Source organism: Arvicanthis niloticus, chromosome 7 (assembly GCF_011762505.2).
Source record: "Arvicanthis niloticus isolate mArvNil1 chromosome 7, mArvNil1.pat.X, whole genome shotgun sequence".
Taxonomy (NCBI): Eukaryota; Metazoa; Chordata; class Mammalia; order Rodentia; family Muridae; genus Arvicanthis; species Arvicanthis niloticus.
The window spans coordinates 39,338,747-39,363,075 of record NC_047664.1 but is presented as its reverse complement, the minus strand read 5'-3'; the positions used below and the strand labels follow the sequence as shown (position 1 = coordinate 39,363,075).

The following is a 24,329-nucleotide window of genomic DNA, read 5'->3' as shown; positions in this document are numbered from 1 at the left end:
CCAGGCTACATAGCAATGGTCTATCTTTTAAAAGGAAAGGAAGGGGGGATGAGGGAGGGACAGATGGACAGACAGACAAACTGACAGACAGAAGAAGGGAGGGAGGCAGGCAGGCTAGGAAGAGGGAAAAGTAAGTCAAACTAGAGGCCAAGGGCAGCTCAGGGTTAAAATGATGCAGGCTTAGTGCTATCCCCAGCAACATATTCTCACAGGAAGGAAAAAAGATTTTTAAAATAGAAAAGTCAAACAGTTGGGAAGTTTTTTTGTTTTTTTTTTTTTTTACTTCTGTACATGACTGTCTCTGATGTTTATGAAAGTAGAGGTGGGGTAAGTCCCTGTACAAGCACTGCACCAAAGGAGAACATCAAGTGTCCTGTTCTACTGCTCTCCACCTCATTCCCTTGAGACAGTGTCTTTCACTAAACCTAGAGCTGAGCTGGTAGCCATCCAGACCTAGTGATCTTCCTGTCTCTGCCTGTCACAGAGATGGGGTTACAGGCATGCATGCAACCACATACGTTTTTCTTCGGATCCTAGGTACCTGAATTAAAGTTTCTTTGCTTGAGAAGTAAACATTCTTACCTGCTGAACCATCTCACCAGCTTTAAACAGTGTGTGTGTGTGTGTGTGTGTGTGTGTGTGTGTGTACACGCATGTATATATAAAATACATAACAATTTAGACTTATTAACTTGCTACAACAAGCAAGGGCAAATCAGAGCTTTAAAACTTACAAAGAAAGCTGGGCATACATGGCATATGCCTTTAGTCCCAGTATTTGTGAGGGAGAGGCAGCCAGATCTCTGGATATGAAGCCAGCCTGGTCTACATAGTGAGTTCCAGGATAGCCAAAGATACATAGTGAGACCCTGTTTTGAAAAAACAAATAAATAAACAAAACCAGACCTACAAAGCTCGCTGGAGTGGTGCACTCACCGCAGCCCCTGCTGGTGTGTGAATGTGCACAATACACTTGGCATCTGGTCGCGCAGCATAAATTGCAGAATGCAATGTGAAGCCAGCCTGATTTACTCCTAGGTTCGTGCTTCCACGATCTACTATATCTCCTTGTAAATTGACCTTAACCTGCAAATAAAAAAGCAAACCTTTAAATATCAAGAAGACTAGAAAACACTGAAAGCCAAAAAAAAAAAAAAAGTGTCTATAACTTCTTTTAAAAGTTCCTCCTAAACTAACCATACTGTGTATGTTCAGTTAGGGTCTGCAGCCAGACGTGAGGGCACTTAAAGATCTAATAGAATCGTTATAAACATGATGCCAAAGAAAAGGTTATTCTCACCAAGCTGGATGCAGTCACTTCACTGTAGAGAAGTCCAAAAGGTACGATGAGGAAGTGTTCCTGCTCAGAGTTCACTCTGGTCTACGGGAAAATGCCCGAGTCAGCACAGAAGTAGTTTTACAGAGGTAAAAATTACCTGTGTCACTTACAGGACACAAACTCACAGGTAAAAAATAACTAGGTAGGAACTAAGGCATACAGTCTATCACAGAGCTAGGATGACTGAACACTTACTGTACAGCAATTTAACTTATCAGATATATACTGGTCACAATGAAAACCAACTTTATAGGAAACAAGCCAAATAATCCAGTTCACATTCAACCTCTGACAGGTCATTGTAAGGCTATTCTGAGGCCACCGGTCTAATGGCAAAATGGTGCCAAACCTCAGAAGCAGAAGAATGAGACAAGCATCTCTACATTTTACAAGGAGCTAGAGAAACAGATCAAAAATTAAAAGCACTTGATGCTCTTACAGAGGACCTAGGTCTGCTTCCCAGAATGCATATCAGGCAGTTCCTAACAACCTCTAACTCCAGTTCCAGGGGATCCAACCCCAGTTCAGAATCTGTGGATACATTCACACATGTGGTATATACACAGACAAGCAGACACACACGCATACACATAAAATAAATAATAAATAAAAGTTTCCAATTAGATTTTGTTAATACACAAACCTGGAGGACAATGGGAAAATAATAACATTCACAAATGAACACAATCTTTCCTCAATGTCTGATGTAGTTTTGAAAGTCCCAATACAAAAAAAATGTCATCACCCTCTGGTCTGGGTGTGTGTGTGTGTCTCTGTCTCTGTCTCTCTCTCTCCAATTCTTTCAGCAAAGAAAGATAAAATATATACAGCATATACCAAAACAGCAGGAATATACCAGTAAAAAGAAGAGATCTTCCCCAGTTTGAGGGAGAGAGAGAGAGAGAGAGAGAGAGAGAGAGAGAGAGACCGACCTCATTTTCATAAGAACTGGTTTTTGGGTAGACTTAAGTGCTCTCTACAAGGTAGACATGCTGAAGCATGCTGTGATCCCAGCACTTGAGAAGCTAAACTAGTATGAACCTGAGTCCAGGAGCCCCTAGGCAAGACTCTTGTCTAAAAAAAAGAGAAAAGTCCTCACAGATTAGACATAAGCATTTGCTGCACTAACAAACCCCATAGCATCAGCTAAGCTTGGGTACAGTAGAGGAAGTGAAAGGGAAAGGAAGAAGGGAGGAGAGGAGACAATGGGGAGATTTAATTTCCTGGTTACTGATAGTTGGACAATTTTTCATGTTATAAAGTAGTTTATTTTTCTATAAAGTTATTTTTCTTGTATTTTGTTCATTTTATATTGATTTTCCACCTTTTTTCTTTTTTTTCCTGAGGGCAGCCTGACCTATACAGCAAGCTCCAAGTCAGCCAGAGCTATAAAGTGCAATCCTTTCTCAAAAGACAACAATATACAATTCTAATTGTAAGCTTATTTACATGTTTTAATAGAAAACACTTAAAATATCCAATTCTTAGTCTAAAGTAAAAGGTATTACACACAGAATTCAGACATCAAATGAAAGAAGGGCATTTCAGAGCAGATTTCTTCAGGAGTGGTCTCTGTCAGTACCCTTGTTTGCCATCCTTCTCTGTAATGAGGATGGACAGCCTCAGACCCTCAGCCACTCCTAAAACCCAAGCACAACACAGCACTCAGGAGGAAGGGGTACTACATCCCCCATACACAACGCACTGGCCAGACTATCACCTCAGAGCTTAGCATTCCATGGAGTCTAGACTGGAGCTGAGACAATTACCTGTGACACTGTACAGATGCTAAGACTTAACACAGGACAGAAGGCCTGCGCACCAGCTAAGAATCCCCAAGAAAGGATCCTCAGCCCAGTACCCCAGCTGGGCCACCTGGTTTGTCCTTTCCCGTCTCCGAGGCGTCTCTAAATCTGATACAACTTTAAAGATCTCAGTTGATCTGTCCTCTCCAAGCCTCTAACACCTGTCAGCACTATAAAATCCCCTTAGCAGAAAATCCCTGACCCTCTTCCAGAGTAAGGACAAAATGACTCTTAGCACTTATTTTTGCACCAATACTGTTAATATTGCTTTCCTGTTAAATATCTATAAAATAATATCTGGATGGTATGATGGTATCTAATGATAAAACAAATAAATGTCAAAAATCTTTACAACAAAACCAAAATACTCTAAAATTTAAAAAAACAAAAGGGGAGGATGGCTTCTTCTCCAAAGACTCCCTGACTTCAGTTCATAAAATAAAATCTTTTTGGTAACTTGAGTTTTTTTTAACTGTTTTAATAACTAAGCAGATGACTCATAGGCAGAACAGTAAACTTTTAACTGGCATTTTAATTCTGTCAATGCCAAACAAATTACAAGGGAGAGGAGAGAGGCTTATAAATTTAAGTCAAAGTCACTAAAATAGCATTCACAACAGAGCGAGTTATACACAGCATCTCAGAAACACACAAACAAGCTACTGTTGGAGCCAGGCACCACTTCTCCTATTCCTATTACAGCTGTAACATCTGCCTAGAATCAATTAGCATTAAGTCTCCATCTGAGCTTTCTGTCCAGTCCAGTTAGCTGAAAAGGCCAGCAGATGGTCAGTGGCAAATGAACTAAACTAACTGAACCTACCGTTCAGCTACCAAAGGTTTCTACTGAGTTCTTTTTCACAATTTTCCTAAAGTAATTTCAGTTCAGCCAGGGCTGGTCACCATTTAATAGTTTAGGGCATACCTACACAGTGCCAGACACTGTTCCTGGTCCCAGGCCCACAAGAGGGAGCACAAAGCAGCTCTGCTTATAGAGCTGGTACTCCTGTGACAACTATGCCATTAGACTGTGCACAGATGGATATCAGTCACTGCTACATGGAAACAGGGCAGGATAACACTCTACACAAGACTGCATTTTAACAGTGATAGAATGAGCAGACAAAAAGAAGGCAACCTGGCATCTGCAGTAAGGATCACACCACACTGCTAACCAGGAAAGCATAGACCACAACTTCAGGTTTCACATTCCTCTGAGCCCAGAAGAGAGCTGAAATAAGCACTCCTTATAAGCTCGCATGTGGAAACCTCCACACATGGATGTGAAAAAAAGGCTTAAGCAGCTGCTAACACTTGCTACCTCAAAACAAATAGCAATACTAGCATGATTATGGATTTTTCTCTAGACCTTGTAACACCTACAGAAGGTATACTTATTATAATAAGCAGGAATTATAATGATCTTTTAAAAACTCAGTATTGTCGCTGGGCAGTGGTGGTGCACGCCTTTAATCCCAGCACTAGGGAGGCAGAGGCAGGCAGATTTCTGAGTTCGAGGTCAGCCTGGTCTACAGAGTAGTTCCAGGACAGCCAGGGATACACAGAGAAACCCTGTGTGTGTGTGTGTGGGGGGGGGGGGTTACACCTCAGTATTGTCAAGTTGGAGTCAGTCTGGGTCACATACTGAGTTAAAAATCAGCCTCAAAAAGTGGTCCAAGTGGAGGCTGAAGAGATGCTCAGCGGTCAAGAGTGCTGTTTTCTCTTCCAAGGAGATCCAAGTTCAGCACCAGAACAACAGAGTGGCTTACACCCCTAACACTCTGGTTTCAAGGGATCCAACACAATCCTCTGGGCCTCTTCGAGCATCTGCACGTACACCAGAAGACAGACAGACAGACACACAAATAAACGTTCTAAAATAATGAAGCTTTTATATTTATATTTATATTTACATGGTGGCACCCACCTTTAATCACAGCACTCAGGAGGCAGAGGCAGGCAGCTCTCTGAGTTTGAGGCCAGCCTGGTCTACAAAGTGAGTTCCAGGACAGCCAAGGCTCCACACAGAGAAACCCTGTCTCAGAAAACAAAGACAAACAAAAAGTAAAGTTCTTAAAATCCAGGTGGGGTAGGGAGGAGGAACCAAGAAGAAATTGAAACAAGCTTGAAAGCCAAAGAAAAAGAAGTTCAGAGAAAAAGGAAAGAGAAAGCAAGCTGTCAGTGCCTTAAGAGCCTAGAAGGAGGAAGGCAATGGATTTACAGGTGAACAGAAGTGTGGCCAGAGACAACAAGAGTGCCCTTAATTTTCTGTGAAATGATGAAAGTGATTACTCAAAGAAAGGCCAGATGCATGTATTTGTTTATTGAGACAGGGTCACATGTAGCTCACACCAGCATTCAGTCAAGGACGATTTGGAATTTCATTTTTTTACATTCACTCATTCATTCATTGGTGAAATGTGGGCATGTACCACAGCACCTGTGTGAAGGTGAGAGAACAATCTGCACAAATTTATTCTCTCTCTCTCTCTCTTGCTCTCGCTCTCGCTCTCGCTCTCTCTCCACCATGTGGGTTTCAGGGACTGAATTCTGCTAGCATAAACCCAGCAAAGAGCATTACTGAAATAATGGGTCATGAAAGCAAGCTAGACAAAGGAGAAGGTGAAGAATGGACTGATTGGTTAGAAAAAGGGAGGACCCGTGCACAAGGCAGGGCTCGAGCTGTTCCCTCACACAGCCTGAGCTGGAACAATGGGTTAGCACAGAGAAATCAGACAGCCAGGAACATCTGTTACAAAAATGAGGGGAAGACAGAGAGGCCCTGATAATGCTGGGAATGGAACAAAACTGGAGAAACTGAAAAACCACACACAGGCAGAGGGCTCTGACCAGAGTCAGGAAGAAATACTGTTTTTAGATTTTTAAGTCATAAATGAATTTTTAGGAATTGCTTATCATTTGGTAAACACTCATTAATAAGGTTAGAAAGATGTTTTTAAAAACTACTCTCAAAACTTAACCCACACGTGTCAATTCTTGTGTTCTGCAGCAAGGAATGCAAAGAGAGGGTGTTGTAAGATCTATTAAACTATGTAAGAAAAGATGGCGCTAGACACTTAAGACATCCCTCACCCCAAACTATTGGGAGCCAACTCCTTGCAGAAAGTGGCTGTCATCTTTGTAGCCATCTTGAGCCATCTATTTGCAGGTTGATACTTTTCCACCTTGACAAGAGACTTGTTTTTGTAGCATGATATTTTTGCAAACAGCCTACAACAGCTGAGTACACCCTGATAAACATCTTGTTTTTCCCAGACATATCCCCTGGACTTGTTGTTTAGTGTCCCCAGCTGCAAGGCACTTGTAGTAAAGTGTCTCTAGCTGCATTCTCCTGCTTGTGTTTATATATCCACAATTGCCTCTCAATAAACGAGCCTTGATCAGAAAACTTTGTCTTGGCTCCATTCTTCACGTCTCGTGCCCCTCCATCCCCCCTCTCTCTTGCAGACCTGGTTGATTAACCGGCAGGCCAGGTCACAGCGTGGACTAAGTTGCACCACTCAGTTATGAGTCTGGAGTACTCACTGTGATATGATTGTAGATAAGCTGAGACCACCCAAAGAGATCTGCCAGTCTGTAAAATGCTGCCAGTTTACACCGCAGTAACTTCTCCCCTTTGTCATATGCAATGGAATCAGATCCTCTAAGGTCATTCACAGGAGTAACCATACCAAGACCTAAAATAAAGAAAAAAGTCTAACTTTTTTATAATTTTTATTAGTATTTTATTTTTTGTATTTGTCAACTGTAAATCAATTACCACAGTCCTATTTATTTTCCATATTAGACCATAAAATTTCAGAAATTTCAATGACAGAAAGACAATGTTCTCTCTGGCATTAATATATAGTTCAAAAATAGGAAACAAAAACATAGTGAAATTTGTGAGATGCAGTAAAGAATAGATTAAAAGAAAAAGTACAGCATCTGGCTGGGGGCTGTTGGGTGCTGAATGTCAGGAAAAGCCTAAAGACTAAACTGTAAGAAAAACCGAAGCCATATTTTGAAAAGCTGTCTCACAGGTATTTCATCAGCATGTGAGACATGAATCTGAAAGAGCCAGCAGTTTGGTCCTTGAAAGCTCTCTGACTGTTCAGTTACTTCATTGAGGAGGTCAGGAGCAATTGGTACATGGTATTCAAGGACAGTGAAGTAGGCCACATGTGTGACATGTGCCACAACATGGCACAGAATATCAGTGTTCTGATCAGGCCTCAGACATGTGGCATACGGATCAGTACATGAAAAGTGGGCTCGAGGATTTGTGGAAGGGAAGTGGACTATAGTGAATACATGGATAAAAATGAGGCACAAGCAACAGGAATCATAACTGGTAACGGACTTCTGGGAAATCAAATAAAAGAAAATGCATAGAACGGATGATTCTTCCTTGATTACTGTTTGGTACCTTCCAAACATTCACTCTATAGTCTTATTTCCCAGGTGGTGATGGCGCACGCCTTTAATCCCAGCACTTGCAGAAGCAGGCAGATCTCTGCCCTACAAATAAAGTTCCAGGACAGCCAGGGCTATACAGAGAAACTCTGTCTCAACCTCTCCTGGTCATCCTCCCAAAAAAAACAAAACCCTCAATTCTGTACATGTCCAGTGCATACTCACATACTCATGTGGCTCCCATGAGAAAGCTTCAGAATTTTATCTGGAAAGTTACAGACCACAGACAAAGCCAAGAACTACTCACTCATGTTCAGGGCAGCCATCCCTCCTTGTGGAGCTGCCGGGTAGACATTAGGTACACTCGCTGTCATGAAGTCTGCAATCTGCTGCAATGCCAGCAGGCCTGTGGGGTTCTTCCCCTTCTTAAACTGCTCTTGTATCATGGACTCCAGCTCTTCACAGAAGGCCTACAATGCATATTAAAACATCACACACTTTCCATTGGGAGTGTCATTATTTTATTAGAGTGAGTGTAGAACTATCAGATAAATGTTTGCTGTCATCCGGTGCCAGAGCAGCAAACAGTGGTCTGAACATTTTACTTCTGAGAGTATGAACTGATTTATTCCTTTTTATAAGTAATTTAACAAAATAAAAGCTTAAAACTTAGAACAGGATTCAAATACTGGAAATCAATTTTAAGAGAATATAAAAATGCATTTAAAACTTATTCATAAGGTAATTAATCTCAACATCACAGATTAAAAAGTAGGCTACATTTCAGAAATTAAAAAACTGATTCAACATACTTGGAATCCTACAGATGCATTTAACAGGAAAATCTTTTTTTTTTTTTTTTTTTTTTTTTGGTTTTTTGAGACAGGGTTTCTCTGTCTAGCCCTGGCTGTCCTGGAGCTCACTCTGTAGACCAGGCTGGCCTCAAACTCAGAAATGCACCTGCCTCTGCCTCCCAAGTGCTGGGATTAAAGGCGTGAGCCACCACCACCCGGCTAACAGGAAAATCTTAAAATTAAATGGCATAAAATTTTTCTTGATATGTTTTTTTGAGTAAAAAGGTAATATAGTCAGTTTTTATAAGAAAAAATTAAAATCTAAACTATAAAAAGATTAAAAGTACATCAAATGATAATTATAATTCTCAGGAACAAGGCTACTGATAACTTTTATATTCTAATTTGTACTTTTTTATATTTTCTTCAGAATAGGAAATCGTTCTGTTAAAGTAGTAAAGAACTCCATGGCCGTGCACACCTGTTATCCTCTAAAGGGATCAGCTCGAGGGTATCATAAGCTACACAGCTGCAGAACAAGTTCAAAAGCAGCCTCCACTACAGGAGACCCTACAGAAAACAATTTTCTTTAGGTAGAAAAAGGATGGGCATGACAACATTCCTGTAGTCCTAACATCTGGGGGGGCTGAAGCAGGAAGATTGCAGGTTCAAGGCCACCTTGAGCTACATAGTGAGACTCTGTCAATTAAAGCATTAAAAAAAAAAAAAAGAAGAAGAAACCCTCTATCTTTAATAAAATAATCCTAAATTAGGCAAAAGCATGCAGTAGATAACGATTTTAACATGAAGTTATTATTGTAATAGGACAGATCTTTCTATGTTGTTATGGTTTTGGTGTTTTGGAAACCAGCTACCTAGCCACCAGTGGCCTGAACTCTCTATGTAGACCAGGCCTTGAATTTACAGTTATCCTCTGGCTTTGACTTTTGAATACTGAGATTATAGGTGTATACCACCACACCTAGTTCAAGTATTTTTAACTTCCCTCAAACTGTTATAACTGATCAAATAGCTTAAAAGAAATCTTTTTTCCAATAATTATAAATGATATCTCAGGTGAAAACAAGAATTGACAGCTACGGATCTGTTTTCAGTATGCAATGCAGGAAGACACACATAAAAACACATGCACAAAGACTAAGTAAGCTGCCTTCCACTGAGCATCATGGGGTACTGGTCGCCATGGCTGCATGCTCACACCCAGCCTGGGCTCCATAAAGGGCCTACTTTAAAAAAAAAAGTTGAACATAATAATATGCTTAATAATAACTTAGACATTCAGTTTAAAAGGCTTCCTGTCCTCATGAATCCTCAGTCTGAAAAGTCAAACAATACATTTCAATGTTTTCCAAGTATGCATACATATCTATGGGAAATCCAACTCAAATGTGCTACCATTAGATCCTGTGTTAGGCACTGAAGACTCTGACACAGGTAAGACAATCCATACCATCAAGGAACTCAAGGACTCAGTGAGCAAGGAGAGAGCAGGTTATGAGGGTCTCATACTTTCAGCATTGCAGGCAACATTTATGTGCAATATGGATGGCAGGCACAGAGCTAGCCTAGTGATGAGTGAGGGCCTCGAAATGCTTCCATGCTGACCTGGGTTTTACTTCCAGCCGGCAGTCACTGCCCAAGGCTCTTACGTGCTACTGTGGTAACAAATCCTGATGGTTCAACATCTCCACTCCAACCTCTCTCAGCTAGACCTTTCTCCTGTGTTCTCCATCACCCTGCCTCTCACTTCTGCAGTCACGCTCTGGACCTACTCAAAGCCACAAACGGACTCTCCGACTGGCCCCTTCTAGTTTCCACATCACCCTTTCCTCTACCCCACTGTGATTCTAACATTCCCCACCATTCCTCCTCACCTTCTCTATACCCTGGTGTCCTTCATTAAGCTTAGATTCACAGTAATCATTTTTCCAATTCTACCATTCAAGTGGCAAAACCCTAGTGACTCAAATACTACTTTTCTTCCCTTCTGCTACTGTGTTACAAAGGTAAAAGAAGGCATGAAAGCCAGCCCACATCAACACGCTACCCTGTCTGCAAGCTCATGGCCTCTGACCTCAAGTTCCCCTTCACATCAACCTGACTAACTTGATTTTCCCTGCCCCCGTTTATTAGTGAAAGCTAATAGCAAACATCATCCAGAAGAGACCAGATGGGCAAGGTGCCACGCTGCGAAGCCTTGTGCTGGGCAGGGTGATGCACACCTTTAATCCCAGGACACAGGGGGCAGAGGCAGACGGACTGCTGTGAGTTTGAGGTCAGCCTGGTATACAGAGTGAGTTCCAGGACAGCCAGGGCTACACAGAGGAAGAAGCCTAGGAAGCTTCTTTTGCCACCTAGACTCTCACACTGGGCAAGACACAGGCTCAGGTTATGGGAATATCCCCACCCATTCAACACATACCACACAAGCTGTTTACACTTGATACAACTACTGCTGCCCTCATGCCTGCCACCAGCATCTTCACTTCTGCCACGTGCTCATCCAGTATGTCAACATGTCCACCCTGACAATACCATTCCCTTCCTCGTCAAATCCAAAGGCCTTTATAGAATCCACACAGGACCGTGGACCTTGCTCTTGGTCATAGTCTACAGCATGAGCAAGAAACAGTCAAAGTCCAACACCTTCACATACATTTACTCACTGTTGGGCTCCCCCAGGATTCTGGCCCAGGATGCTCATCATGGACCCACAATGGCTATACAGGAATCACCTATTCAGTCAAACAGCTGGAAGGACCCTACAGGGCTTCTCTTGTGCATCCCTGGCTGGCCTGAACTCACAGAGATCTGTCAGACTCTGTTTCTGAATACTAGGATTAAAGGCATTAGCAACCATGCTGGGGTGGGGTTGTCTCTTCTCTCCTCTCCCTCTTTCCCCTCTCTTCCCTCTCCCTACTCTCTACTTCTTCTAAGCTTTGTATTCATCGAAAAGTTAAGACCTGCCTTTATTACATCCTTGCCACAATGATATTCTGTCTAAGAATACGGAGCCAAGTAACTAGGAACAAACCCTCTGAAAGTCAAAATAAATTCTCTTTCTCTTGTAAGATTTTTTTGCCAGGTACTTGGTCATGGCAACAAGAAAAGTAAGTAATACAGTAACATTCCTACCACTGCATTGGTTCTGTGGCATACCCCGCTCTATGCCATCACTGTGGGACTACTCTGGCCACCAATACTCCAAAGGAACAGACCTACACGATGTCAGTACATACTTTTCACATAACACAAGCCTATGTTAAAAAAAAAAAACTTTAGAGACTATGGTAGTTCCAGATGTAAAAGGATAAAAAAAAAGTTAAAAAGACAGAACAGAGAGCCCTCAGTTTCTGTTGGGAGCCGACTTTTAGCAGAAAGCGGCTAGATTATCTTTGTAGCCATCTGGAACCATATATCTTGATATGAGATTTGGTTTTTAATGGCCTACAACAGTTGAAGTACACTCTGATATCTCACATATTTTGTGTTGTTTATTGTCTCTAGCTGTAAGGCGCATGTGGTAGCCACGCCTACAAGGCATGTGATTCACGTGCTGTCTATGTGTTATCTAGGCCATACATGTTTATAAGTCGCACGTGCTATCTATGCCTGCAAGGCATTGTGGTGCACGTGCTATCTATGTTATATACGCCTGTAAGGCTTATGTCCTATCAACACCTGTAAGGCACGTGGTATCCACGAGCCTACAAGGCACGTGGCAAAAGTGTATAAATATCTCAGAATTCCCTTCAATAAAAGAGACTTGGTAAGAGAACTGATCACACCCTGTCTTGTCTCCATTCTTTGCATCTCCTGCACCAAGAGCCCCACTCTCTATCTTGACCAGAGCACTTAGCCCCAAAAGCGTTGAGGCAGAGTACGGGCCGCAACACAGTGGACCCCAAAGAGTAAAGGCCACAACATTGTGGCGCCCAACGTGGGGCAGAGCAGGCCACAACATTTTGGCCCACAAAGCCGGACAGTACGGGCTGCAACAAGTTTCCCTCATTGTTAGCACCTGATATTATTAGTTACTATATTAGTGAATTTTCTGTTACTGTGATAAAACACCATGACCAAAAGGGAATTATAGAAGAGTTTATTTTTGGCTATGGTTCCAAAAGTCCATCATGGTAGGGAGGCTGCAGCAAGCAGGCATGGCAGCAGGAGCGGGGAGCTGGTATCTCACGTCTTTAGCCATGAGCATGAAGCCGAGAGAACAAACTGGAAGTGGTACAATACTACTCTCACAGCCTGCTCACAGTGATGTTCCTCCTCCAGAAAGGCTCTACAACCTCTGAAAACAAAGCCACCAACTGGAGGTCAAGTATTTGAATACCTAAGCTGTGGGGGGACATTCTCATTCAAACCCCCACAATTTCCAAAGTATTGTCAAGATGAAGGAGACACAATGAGTGCACCCTTTTAATGAAACCTAGGTTGTACATGGCTTTACTGCCTTCTCTACTGTCCTTCCTTGTTCTGTTCTAGAGCTCACACTGGACTAGCAATACTCCAGTGCTCTCTGTGGTCTAAATACCTTGTGAGGAAGCATCATACTCTCTGCCCCTTATACCCTCAGAGCCAGGCACAGTCCTGCGCACACTAGGTCTGCTGAATTTAGAGTCTCCCTCAGAGCCAGGCACAGTCTTGCACACACTAGGTGTGCTGAATTCAGTCTCCCTCTACCTCTAGTCAGTCACTCAGGTTCTTGTGTTCTCCCAGCTCCTTCTCCTCCTCACTTCCTCTATCCCTCCATCATTCTACCTTGTAAGTGACTCTCTAACAAGTCTCTCTCTTTCCACCCTGAACGTAATCACAGTTCTTACTCTCTTCCATTTGGAAGATGGCTACTATGTACTGAAGCTAGAATCACCTCCTTAAACTTGAATTCTGTCTGTCCCCTGTCAGCAATCTCCAGAACAAGTCAAGTTCCTATTTCAACCCACACAGCCTTCCAGAATCCATGTGAACAGTCCTCCCTCTGTGCCACCAATCACACTAACTTTTGTCTCTTCAAGTCTCCCCAAGCACACCCCTACCCCAAGAATTCACCTAAGCCTGCTTCTCAAGCTGGAAAGTTTCTGTTCTTCATACCTACATGGCCAGGTCCCTCATACTACGGAGTCAGGCTAACACACCCTCCTCAGAGAGACCTCTTCTGACCAGAGCCACACTCAGTTCCAGCACTCCACTTTTAGCACAGCACATGACTGTGTTTAATCATTTACTGCCTTCAACTGGAATGTCTACACGTGTCCTTTATATTCAGCAAGTTCTCTACAAAGCTGAGCACTTTCTCGTTATACCTTGATAGCAATATAGTCAAATTCAAACTACTCGAGACCTCCCTCACAAGCCTTGCTTACTGTAAGTCTTCCGTTCAAATCCGTATGTCCTCACAGCATACAAGACACTGTCATTTTCAAAAGTCAATGACACCTTCCAAAAATACTAACAGGACAAAGCAAAACCAGATTACAAGGAAGGAAGGAAGGGTAAAGATTGCAGCACAATAAGGGTAACATAATCAACAGGAAGAAGCTGCAGGACAGGGCTACTTTAATTGTGTGTCATCTAGACGACACTTGGTAGGTACAACTATGGCCCACAGTGATGACTGCAACAAACCAAGTACGATTTACTAACTTAGCTATGACTAAGAGCAAGTGAAGGCCACAATGAGTGTTCCTTATTCAAAAGATTCAGGAGGGAATGACAATTATTTCAGATTTTGGAGTACGTGCACAGGCATTATCAGTTGATCACACAAACATCTCAAATCCAAATGTTTTAATGAATATGGTGACACTTAAAATAGTTGTCTTGGATTTTTGAAATAGGGATGCTTGACCTGTATTTTAAAGAAAACAGTGGATTTTACATTGTTACAATGTACAATTACAATTTACAAGTGCTTATAAAAACACTTTGGACAAATAGTGAAGACAGTTCAAAGCAGAAGTAAATATCCTCTGTAATTCTCAAATCCTCTATTTATGTCTGCTAGCACAACAAAACAGAATTTTTCAACAAATTTCTATAAACATGAACACTGACAGGCTGTGTAATGAGAACTGACTGTGCCATTCAAACAACAGGCCCATAGCTCAGGAATCACAAGGAAACTGGCCAAATTCGTTCTAAACAAATGCTTTTCTTACAGGACTTTGTAGAATCATAGACACCCTCTTCTTCTGCTCCATCATATTGAAGTCCTGACGAAGGTCTGGTGCCATGTTCCTCTCCCGCAAATATTCTGGATTGTTCTCATCGACTCTGTCAAAGTACCTCTCCTTGTGAGGGGCTGTGGTTGGAGGTGGTGAGGTCACCACTGCGGCCCGCGTGTCACCATTCATTGCACAATTTTCCTAGAGTCCTACAGAATGAAAATAAAAGACATTTTTGTGTTCAAATCAATGCCCATTAGGATTTCATTATGAGGACATCAACTTTAGAAATACATGCTTCTATGTGGAGATATGCTGACTCCTTTATGGTTCAGAAGCACATGACTAGTCAATCCTTCCCCTCCCTCCACTAATCAATGCTGTATTTTGTTCTAGCCATTGTTTGTTTATTAGTGCATAGAAGAACAATCTAACAATGCTATTATGTCCTCTGACAAATCCAAAATGAATTAAGAACTCTAAACTTGACCATATGATAATTTATCATACATTTGAAAGTGTTAAAGCAAAACCTTGTTTTTGTTTTGTTTGTTTTTTGGGGTTTTTTTTTTTTTTTTTTTTGGCTTTGTTTTGGTCTGTTTGTGTGTGTCTGTTTTTTGAAACAGTGTTTCTACATGTCCCTGCTGTTCTGGAACTCACTATGTAGACCAGGTTTGCCTCTGGAGTACAGGGATTCAAACTGCATCACCACATCCACTCCAGCACATTTCCTCATTTTTAAAGACAAGAAAACATCTGGCTACGATAATTCATGTCTAAAATCCCAGCTCTATTTTCCCCCCGGAAACAGGGTTCCTCCACGTAGCCCTAGATGTCCTGGAACTCAACTCTGTAGACCAGGCTGGTCTCAAACTCACACAGATCCACTTGCCTCTGACCCCCAAGTGTGCTTGAAACGTAAAAGAGGAGGATCAAGGATTCAGAGTCATCACAGGCTATCTAATGAGTTCCAAGCCAGTCTAGACTACATGAGACCCTGTCTAAAAACAAACAAAAATCTATTCAGCTGGAAAAACATCAGGACTCAGATTCAAACCAAAGCAATGTAGCTCAGAGCTTTGTTTTGTTCCTAAACTCTCTGAACTGTACCATACATGACAAAGATAACAAGTGCAGCCATAGCAAGCCCACGAGACACAGAGACAGGAAGTTGAGGGTTGAGACAGCTCAGCAGGTAGAGAGAACTCGTGACTCTTCCCATGTATCCAAGATTTGTTCCCAGCACCCACACTATGCAGCTGAAAACCAGTTACTAGTGTCAGCGCCCTCTTCTGACCTTCCCAGGCGCCCAAGCACATTCACACAACCACAAGCGAGTTTCAAAAGAGAAAGATGGGAAGGTCACAGATGAGAAGACTGGCCTTCAACTACTGCAGACTTAATCGGTCTGGTACTGACCTTAGCAATGATATCATATGAATGAGTGTGCACACATGAAGCATACATGGTAGAAGAAAACTTCTGAAGACAGTTTTCTCCTTCTGTTAAGGGCTCCAGATCACCAGTACTTCAGATCTTTGTGTTCACAGCCATCACCTTCACCTACTGAGACATTTTGTGGATCCTACTTTTGTGTTGTTAAAGACTAGGTCTCACTCTATAATTCAGGGTGACTTCAAACTCACAGCAATCCTACTGCCTCTGCCTCGCCAGTGCTGAGATAAAAGGTATGCAACAACACCACCATCCAGCAAAAGTACATATAATTTTAAAGTCAAACAATAGATAAATGTCTGCAAAAAAATATTATGTTCTGTGGTTCTTTATCAAAACATAAGGATCTCTCATTCTCCTGTTAGATGCTTTTAGATCCTAAAAAATATCCTTGGGCCTCCAAGGCTTCATCGGCACTGGACAGAGCACTCTGCTGTCCTCCTCCAGGGAAAACAATCATAGGGCATTAGGATGGCTGGCCTTTTCTACAATGTCCAGCAACCACAGTGGCCACCCTGTCTAAAAAATTAAAAAAAAAAAAAAAAAAAAAAAGTTAGGGTAGTGTTAGTACAGGGAAGAATGGAGTCATGTGAGATTTCTGAGGATTTGTGAGAAATCTCCAAGAAACCAAGACAAGAATAGGTGACCTTAGTTTCTTCAAAAACAAGGAACTGTTCTTGGAATGTGCTTTCATGCCCCTCCCAGGTGTAGTGAGTAGACAGAAGTTTACTTCAGATTGTGCATTACGATTGATGACTATCAGTTGTTTCTATGCTTCTATGAAAAACCATTTCTGCCTCATGCAACTTGCCCTTGTGATTGTAGACTTTACTGATATGACTTCTCTTACCCTCAGTGGATAAACTGTCCAATACTCTAAATAAAGGTCTATTTGATATTTCATGAGACTAGTCTGCCTCATTTATCGGCTCTATCCTCCCAGGGCCCACTGCCAGCTACAGCAGTAAACAGGGTAAAAAACCACAGAGTTGGGTTTTCTCCTATTCTTAATTTTGTGTATGTGCATATGGAGGAGGGGCACACGTGTGTGGGCAAAGCATATGGAGGCCAGAGGTCAGCCTCCTATGTCCTTCTTGAGGCATTATCTGCCTTTTTTTTTTTTTTTTAAATCAAAAAATAAAGTAAAACTTTAAAAAATATCCATTGGGAGAAGGGCAGAGCATAAAGAATTGAGAGGACAACCTGAAGGAATGCAGTGGATGGCCCACACCCAGGAACGTGTGAGCAGGACAAAGGCGATCCAGTAGGTTATTAAAAACAAAAACAAACCACAAAGACCTAAGCTGAGGCAGAAGGGATGGGTACAGGAGGAGTGAGAGGAGGCATACATAATAGGGGTAAATAAAATCAAAATAGATTTGATGAAATTCTCAAAGGCTTAATAATTGTTTTTAAAGTCTTGGTGCTAGAGTACTTGCTGTGGGCTGGAAAGATGACTGACTAGATAGTTTGAAGTACTGGCTGCTCTCCACAGTACCCAAGTTTGGTTCCCAACACACATATGGCAACTCACAACCATGTGTAATTCTAGTTATAGGATATCTGACTCTCTTTTCTGGCCTCCAAAAGCACTGGACATATGTGGTACGTAATCACACATATAAAAAAATAAAATATTTTTAGTAAAGGGTCTTAGGACTGGAGAGCTGGCTTAGTTGTTAAGAGCACTTGCTGCTCTTATAGAGGATCCAAGTTCAGTTCCTAGCATTGATATTGTGGCTCAAAACCATCCATTAAATTCAGCTGCAGGAGATCCAGTGCCCTCTTCTGATTTCCAAGGGCACCGGACTTGTATATAGTGCATCTATATACAAACAGGAAAACACTCATACAAATCAAATAAAGTAATCTCTGGGAGCTGGGAGTCCTGTAAGGTGGGGCCAGCAGATTAAAGTTCAAGTAACATCTATAAATAAGCATAAAAAATTTAGGTTAATATCAATCATAGAAAAAAATGCTCTTGGCTAGCAAGATGGTTCAGCAGGTAAATGTTTGCCACTAAGTCTGACAACCTGAATTTGATCCCCAAAATCCACATGGCAAAAGAAGCACACGGATTTCCACAATTTGCCTAATGAACTACACACACACACATACACACACACACACACACACACACACACACACACACACACAAGGGATGAAGGTAGGAGGAAAAAAGGGAGAAAGAGGGAGGGAGGGAGGGGGGAGAAAGAGAACAAGAGACAGAGAGAAAAATTATATACCTGTCAGAGTTACACAGTATCAAAGCGCTTGTTTAAAACGTACTGATTTCCTATCATGGTGTCTCATGCCTGTAATCCTAGCAATAGAAAGGCTGAGACAAGTTCAAGACTAGGCAGAACTATATAGTGAGATCCTCTCTCAAAAGCCAAACAAACAAATAACATTATTCATTGAAAAATAAAAGGTACAATTTCTAAATTAATAGGAAAAAAGAAAATGATAATACTGTATTGTGTTATGTCTGTTTATTACAGGATCTCAACGCTGAAACTCAAGCTATCCTCGAGCTTGTGGCAATCCTTCTGCCACCATCTTCCAGGTGCTGGGATTGCAGGAATGAACCAGCATCCCTGGCAGTACTATGTGCTTTCAACATGTTATGTCATGGATGCAGCATGAGCGCAGGTCAGAGACCAACTTAACACAGTTCTCTCTCCACACATGAGTTCTGAAGATCAAACTGAAGTCATCAGGTTTGGCAGTAAGAACTCTTACTCACCAAATCATCTCACCAACCCCTCACATTTTATTATTTTAGTAATTCTTGATTTAAACACTAAACATCCATCGTTTTTTCTTCACATGTAAATGCAGATGTGAACTCTTAAAATATGAACATAAAGATATAGGAAATACCATAAATTCATTTTTTAAATGTGTGTGTGTGTTTATACCACAGCAAGGTCAGAGTTCAAAGGAGAACATGTGGGAGTCCATCTTCTCCTTCTACCATGTGGGTCCTGGGAATCAAACTCAGGTCATCAGTTTGGTAGTACGTGCCTTACTGGCCGACCATCTCACCAGCTCAATCTCCCCATTTCTATTTAACTCCAAAGATTTAAATATTTCCACTGCTGCTGCATACCATGTTGTAAGTACGGTACATGGAAACAAAAGATGCAAATGAGGAGATAGATAAAACATTCTTGGTATCATGATGGAAATTGTGGCATCCTGTGGACTGGCAGGCAGAGAGTGCTGCAGGAGGAGGAGGAAGAGGAGAAAGAGGAAGAAGAGGAGGAAGAAGAGGAAGAAGAGTAGAGTGGCTGACTGCTGTTCGCTCAGATTCTATGTTGAAAACAAGCTGTCAAGCACCCAGCAAGTGCTAAATGCACTTTGTTGTTTTGGTTTTCTGAAGCAGGGTTTTGCTCTGTAATCCAGGCTGGCCTCAAACTCACCATCTTTCCATCACCATATCCCAAATACTGAGATTACAGTCATGTGCTACTACTCACATCCTCCATGAAATATTCATGAAACAGACGGACTCTTCTCTCCCTTGTAAACATTTCAGGGCTCAGTCAACTCCAAGAATCAACTCAAATGTTCCCTGCACTGTGTGCCTGGCTCAAGGCCTCCTGTAGCCAAAGCTTGTTATTCTTACTTCCCTCGAAGCAACTTTCAGATAGGGCCAGAGTCTCTGTAAAAAAAGCTTGCTGCCCAAGTCTATGGCCTAGGGAAGAACAGAAAATACATTTCCAGCTCATATTTAAATGAACCCTAGGAAAGCATTTCACATACACCAAGGCCTCAATTAAGACTTTGTTCTTGGCCAGGCAGTGGTGGCTCACACTTTGAATCCCAGCAAAGGCAGGTGGATCTCTGAGTTCAAGGCCAGCTTGATCTACCAAGCAAGTTCCAGGACAGCCAGGGCCACACAGAGAAACTCTGTCTCAAAAAGAGAAAAAGAAAACAAAACAAGACTTTGTTCTTCAGTGAATGCTGATACAAAAGACAACGCTGGGTTTTTGTTGTTGTTGTTGTTTTTAAGATTTACTTATTTTGGCCAGAAGGTAGTGGTTCACACCTTTAATCCCAGCACTTGGAAGGCATAGGCAGATAGATCTCTATATAAGTTTGAGGCCAGCCTGGTCTACAAAGCAAGTTCCAAGACAGCCAAGGCTACAGAGAGAAACCCTGCCTTGAATTACTTTATGTATATGTGGTTTTTTGTCTACAAGTCTACGTGTGCACCATGTGTGTGCCATGTGTGTGTCCTGATGCCCATGGAGGTCAGAAGAGGCTCCAGATCCCCATTTCTAGAACTGGAGTTACAGATGGTTGTGAGCCATGATATGGGTGCTGGGAACAGAACCTGAGTTATGTGCTCTTAACCAAGACACCATCTCTCTAGCCCACAGCAAACTTTTCTTGGAAAAGGGTTCTATGAGGGCTCCTCTGCATTCAAAATACAGTTGCATCTTAAGACATAATCAACTGGAAGGTGGGGCCTCTGCTGGAATGGATGTCAAGATTTTGAACAAACTTGGAGGAGTCGGGACTGACACTACCCAGGCAAAGGGCTGGAATAGTGCAACATGGTGAGAATCCACCTAGAACCTCGGACGGCTCAGCTCAGAAGACCTGGGCAAACTTATGACTCTGACAAACACAAAAACATGGAGAGGTTTTGCTAAAAAGGGATGCTGCCAATCAATAAAAGGGAATCCCTATCATCTACTGAAGTGATCAAGCCCAAATTGATATACTCTTCCCCCAAATAAAATGATAAGCTACAATCTCTCAAGCTTTCTTATCCTTTGTCTAGCAATGCAATTCTCCATTACAAGAAAGAAAGAAAGAAAGAAAGAAAGAAAGAAAGAAAGAAAGAAAGAAAGAAAGACTCACTAGAGGTTCTTAAAAGCCCGAGGCTGCTAGGGACCTGAGTTCAATAAAGCCTTTTATTAATCTGACTGGATCGTTTCTATCCCTTATTCCTAGATAGTCTCTTACTGATGAAAACTGATCAAAAGATCCTTCAAGGTTAACACTGCTAACCATGTACCACACACTGATAAATTTTACATGTATGAACTCATTCTTCCCTGCACAAGGTTGGTAAGCAGATAGGGTTGTCTAAACTCAGGTGGTCTGGCTTCAGCGTTCTCTCCTCACAACAATTCACACTGCTCACGATCCTATTTCAAGAAAGCTTAAGTAAGAAAAAGGACCCCCAAAACACAAATTAAAAATAAAAGCAATACATTCCAAGAACTGAGTGCTTGTGCAGGCCCTGTTGCTCCCTTATAATAAATGAATTAATGGCTTCCCAGCTTAAAATTTCTACATTTTATTTTTTGTATATAATTATATTGCTCAACATCAACCAATTCTGCAATGTGTTACTGAGATTCCAGCTACTCGCTTGCAACTGAAAATGTAGTTAAGTAAAAAACCAAAAACTGTGACAATCAGGCTTGGTATGGAGGTTATCACTCCTCCCCCCTCACCACACTGCCTTCTGGTAGCTGACAGACTCTTAGCCTACAGGTCTGAATGATGCTAAAAGCCTGTGCATAGGATAGAAGTAAGACAGAAACATAATCCTCACCCCTAAACCCCCCAAACTCCAAAGCCAATTTTCCTTTTTTTAAAAAGATTTATTTATTTTATTTATATGAATATACTGTAGCTATCTTGGGACACACCAGAAGAGCCCCCCCCCCCTTGTTCTAAAACAAAAGTTTTTAAGAAATTCCACACATTCCAGTAACTGAGCCAAAAGGATCAAGAGTTCAAGGCCAACCTGAACTACTTAGTTAAAAAATAAAAATAATAAAGAAGGGAAGGAGGGGAAGAAACAGAAAAGGTAATTCTACAAAGACGACAGTAGTCCATACTCTAAGAAAATATGGGAGAAGTTTAGACACAGTGTCTAATGAGCTTTGTCACCAGCCACTGTACCCAGTCTCATCCTCTGAGCCAAGCACCATGATGGGTTCCAGGTAGGCAAAGGCTGAAACACCAAGCATGGTGATGCACCCCTGTAACCTCAGCACTCAGAAGTTGAAGCAAGATGATGGTGAACTGAGGCCAGACACTGTTCAACACACTCCCCACACCTCAGAAAAGGAAAAAGAAACCACAAGTTGATGGACTGGAGATGAGTCCTGCAGGAAGGAGCACAGAGTGTCCTCGTTTCCCAGCACATGTGGGAGGCTCACACTACTGCTAACTCCAGAGCTAGAGGATCGCATGCCTCTGGCACCAGCATGGAATCAGGTACACAGTCACATACGTTTTTTTTGTTTTTTGTTTTTTTTTTAAATATTAGAGGAAAAAGAAAAAACCGAACTTAACATTATACTCCAACAGTGCTAAATGCCTTTTCTATTTTGGCTTCTCCACTAGACTTACTGTTCAGCTACTGTAACTGGGGATGGGAGTAAGGCAGGGTTTCTCTGCGTAGCACTGGCTGACCTGGAACTCTCTCTGTGGACCAGGCTTCACCTCACAGAGCTCCACCTGAGTGCTAGCGCTGGGATTAAAGACTTGTGCCGACACTCCTGGCTTTTTTTTGAAGACAGGTTTTCATCATGTAGCTCTGGCTGGCCTGGAACTCAGTGTAAATCAGTCTGGCCTCAAACTCAAGAGATCTGTCTGTCACTCTCTCCAAAGTGCAGGATAAAAGGCCCACCCTACCACACCAGGCTTTTTCAACTACTGTAATAGTTTTACTTTTTGCTAAAATTATAAAAATCTTTCAAATTTTACTGTTTCCTGAAACAAAATTTGCTCTGCCTTTTTTCCTTCCCTTTTGGTGCTGGGAATCAAGCACCACAGGGTAACAAGCCAATCCTCTGCTGTTGAACTGCACCCCAGCCCCAGACTCTCTCTGTAGGGCATCCCATGACGGAAGGTTGCTAAGTAATAATCTAGTCTGTTCTTTTAATTATTTTTTTGAAGGAAGGGCTAAGTAGGGAAGTCTGGCAAGATTACAGGTAAGGCCCAACCCCAGAGTCAATGGTCTGAATGTTCCTAGCTGTGAAGTAACTGGTTGTGAAGACTAAGACAAAAGAAAGCTCTGAAGTAAAAGCCAGGACTTGAAGGATTGAGAACAGCACAAAATTGAATGTTGAGAGAATGGATCACTATTCTGCACACGCAAAGGCAGCGTGTGCGGCTCGGCTGGCTCTGGAGCCTGAGGACAGAGCTATGGTTCCTCTTCTGATCTAGGCAGGAAGCATGTAAAATCGCAAACACAAGCCTAAGTAAAATTGTCAAAAGTATGCTCTTTAAAAAGCCACCACATAGACTAGTAGAGGTTTATGTCTTTATGCTACCAAGTAACTGCCAATGTACAGGTATCTTCACAAAATAAGGATATACTGTTAAATGAGAAAAGTAGATACAGAAAACAGTATACAGTTTTTGTGAGGGGTCAGTAAAAGCTCACTTATATTTGCATAAATAAATGAGAAAATTGACAAGAAACTGAAAACCATAGAGGAGTATGGAGTTGAGCGTGGGGGACAATTATATATATATAGTAGATATACATCTTAAAGTTAATTTACAAAAATAATCTAAAAATAAAATACCACTTAGACAATAAAATACAGGCACTAAAAATATAGTCTGTGACTGAGGTGTTTTAGCAGGGTGGCCTTAACCTGATTTCACAGATAATAAAATATACTCGTAAGAGACTATGGGCAGTGGTGTACGCCTTTAGCCCCAGTGCTTGGGAGGCAGAAGCAGGATATCGTCAACTTTGAGGCCTGCCTGGTCTACAGAGCAAGTTCCAGGATAGCGATGGCTACATAGTGAGACCCTGTTTCAAAAAAACAAAAAAAAACAAAACACAACAAAAAGCAAAATAAACAAAAACTGTGTATTGTCCTAAACTAAATATACTCCATTAGGTGAATTTTTAAATTGAGAATATACCGAACAAAATATGGCCCTTCCTGGTGTCCGTTCAAAATGTCTCCACTTGTATTTGAACAACTATTAATGCATTCTCTCTCTAAATCTACACTGCTTGATTAAAAACTATTTGAGTTTGTTTTGGTTTTTTGTTATTGTTTGTTTGTTTTAAGAGAACCTCACACTGTAGCCATGGCTGTCCTGGGTCTTGCCATGTAAAGATGAACTGGCCTTGATCACACAGGAGATCCTCCTGCATCCACTACCCAAGTACTGAGATAAAGGTGTGCCACAAAAGCCCCACCTAAAACGTGAGTATTTTCTGAATCTATATTAGCCCCACTTAGCAGCGATTATCTCCATCTTGCCAAAAGCAGTGGAGTTCCAGCTACAAGGACTGCTCCATGTAAGAACACACAGGACTCACCTC

At 41.8% G+C, this 24,329-nt stretch overlaps 1 protein-coding gene across 19 annotated transcripts in view; it reads right to left on the bottom strand.

Annotated features, from left to right (window-relative positions):
* The window catches only part of Add1 (adducin 1), a 63,334-nt gene that overhangs the window by 20,366 nt on the left and 18,639 nt on the right, over positions 1 to 24,329 (bottom strand). For all 19 annotated transcript variants that reach the window (XM_034509477.2, XM_034509462.2, XM_034509467.2 and 16 more), the window contains exons 2-6: positions 14,543 to 14,757; positions 7,868 to 8,030; positions 6,691 to 6,842; positions 1,301 to 1,381; positions 937 to 1,086 (exon numbers count right to left, since the gene is read on the bottom strand). In XM_034509477.2, coding sequence (XP_034365368.1) covers positions 937 to 1,086; positions 1,301 to 1,381; positions 6,691 to 6,842; positions 7,868 to 8,030; positions 14,543 to 14,737 — 741 coding nt within the window. In that variant the 5' untranslated portion in view covers positions 14,738 to 14,757. The remainder of the gene's footprint in view (positions 1 to 936; positions 1,087 to 1,300; positions 1,382 to 6,690; positions 6,843 to 7,867; positions 8,031 to 14,542; positions 14,758 to 24,329) is intronic.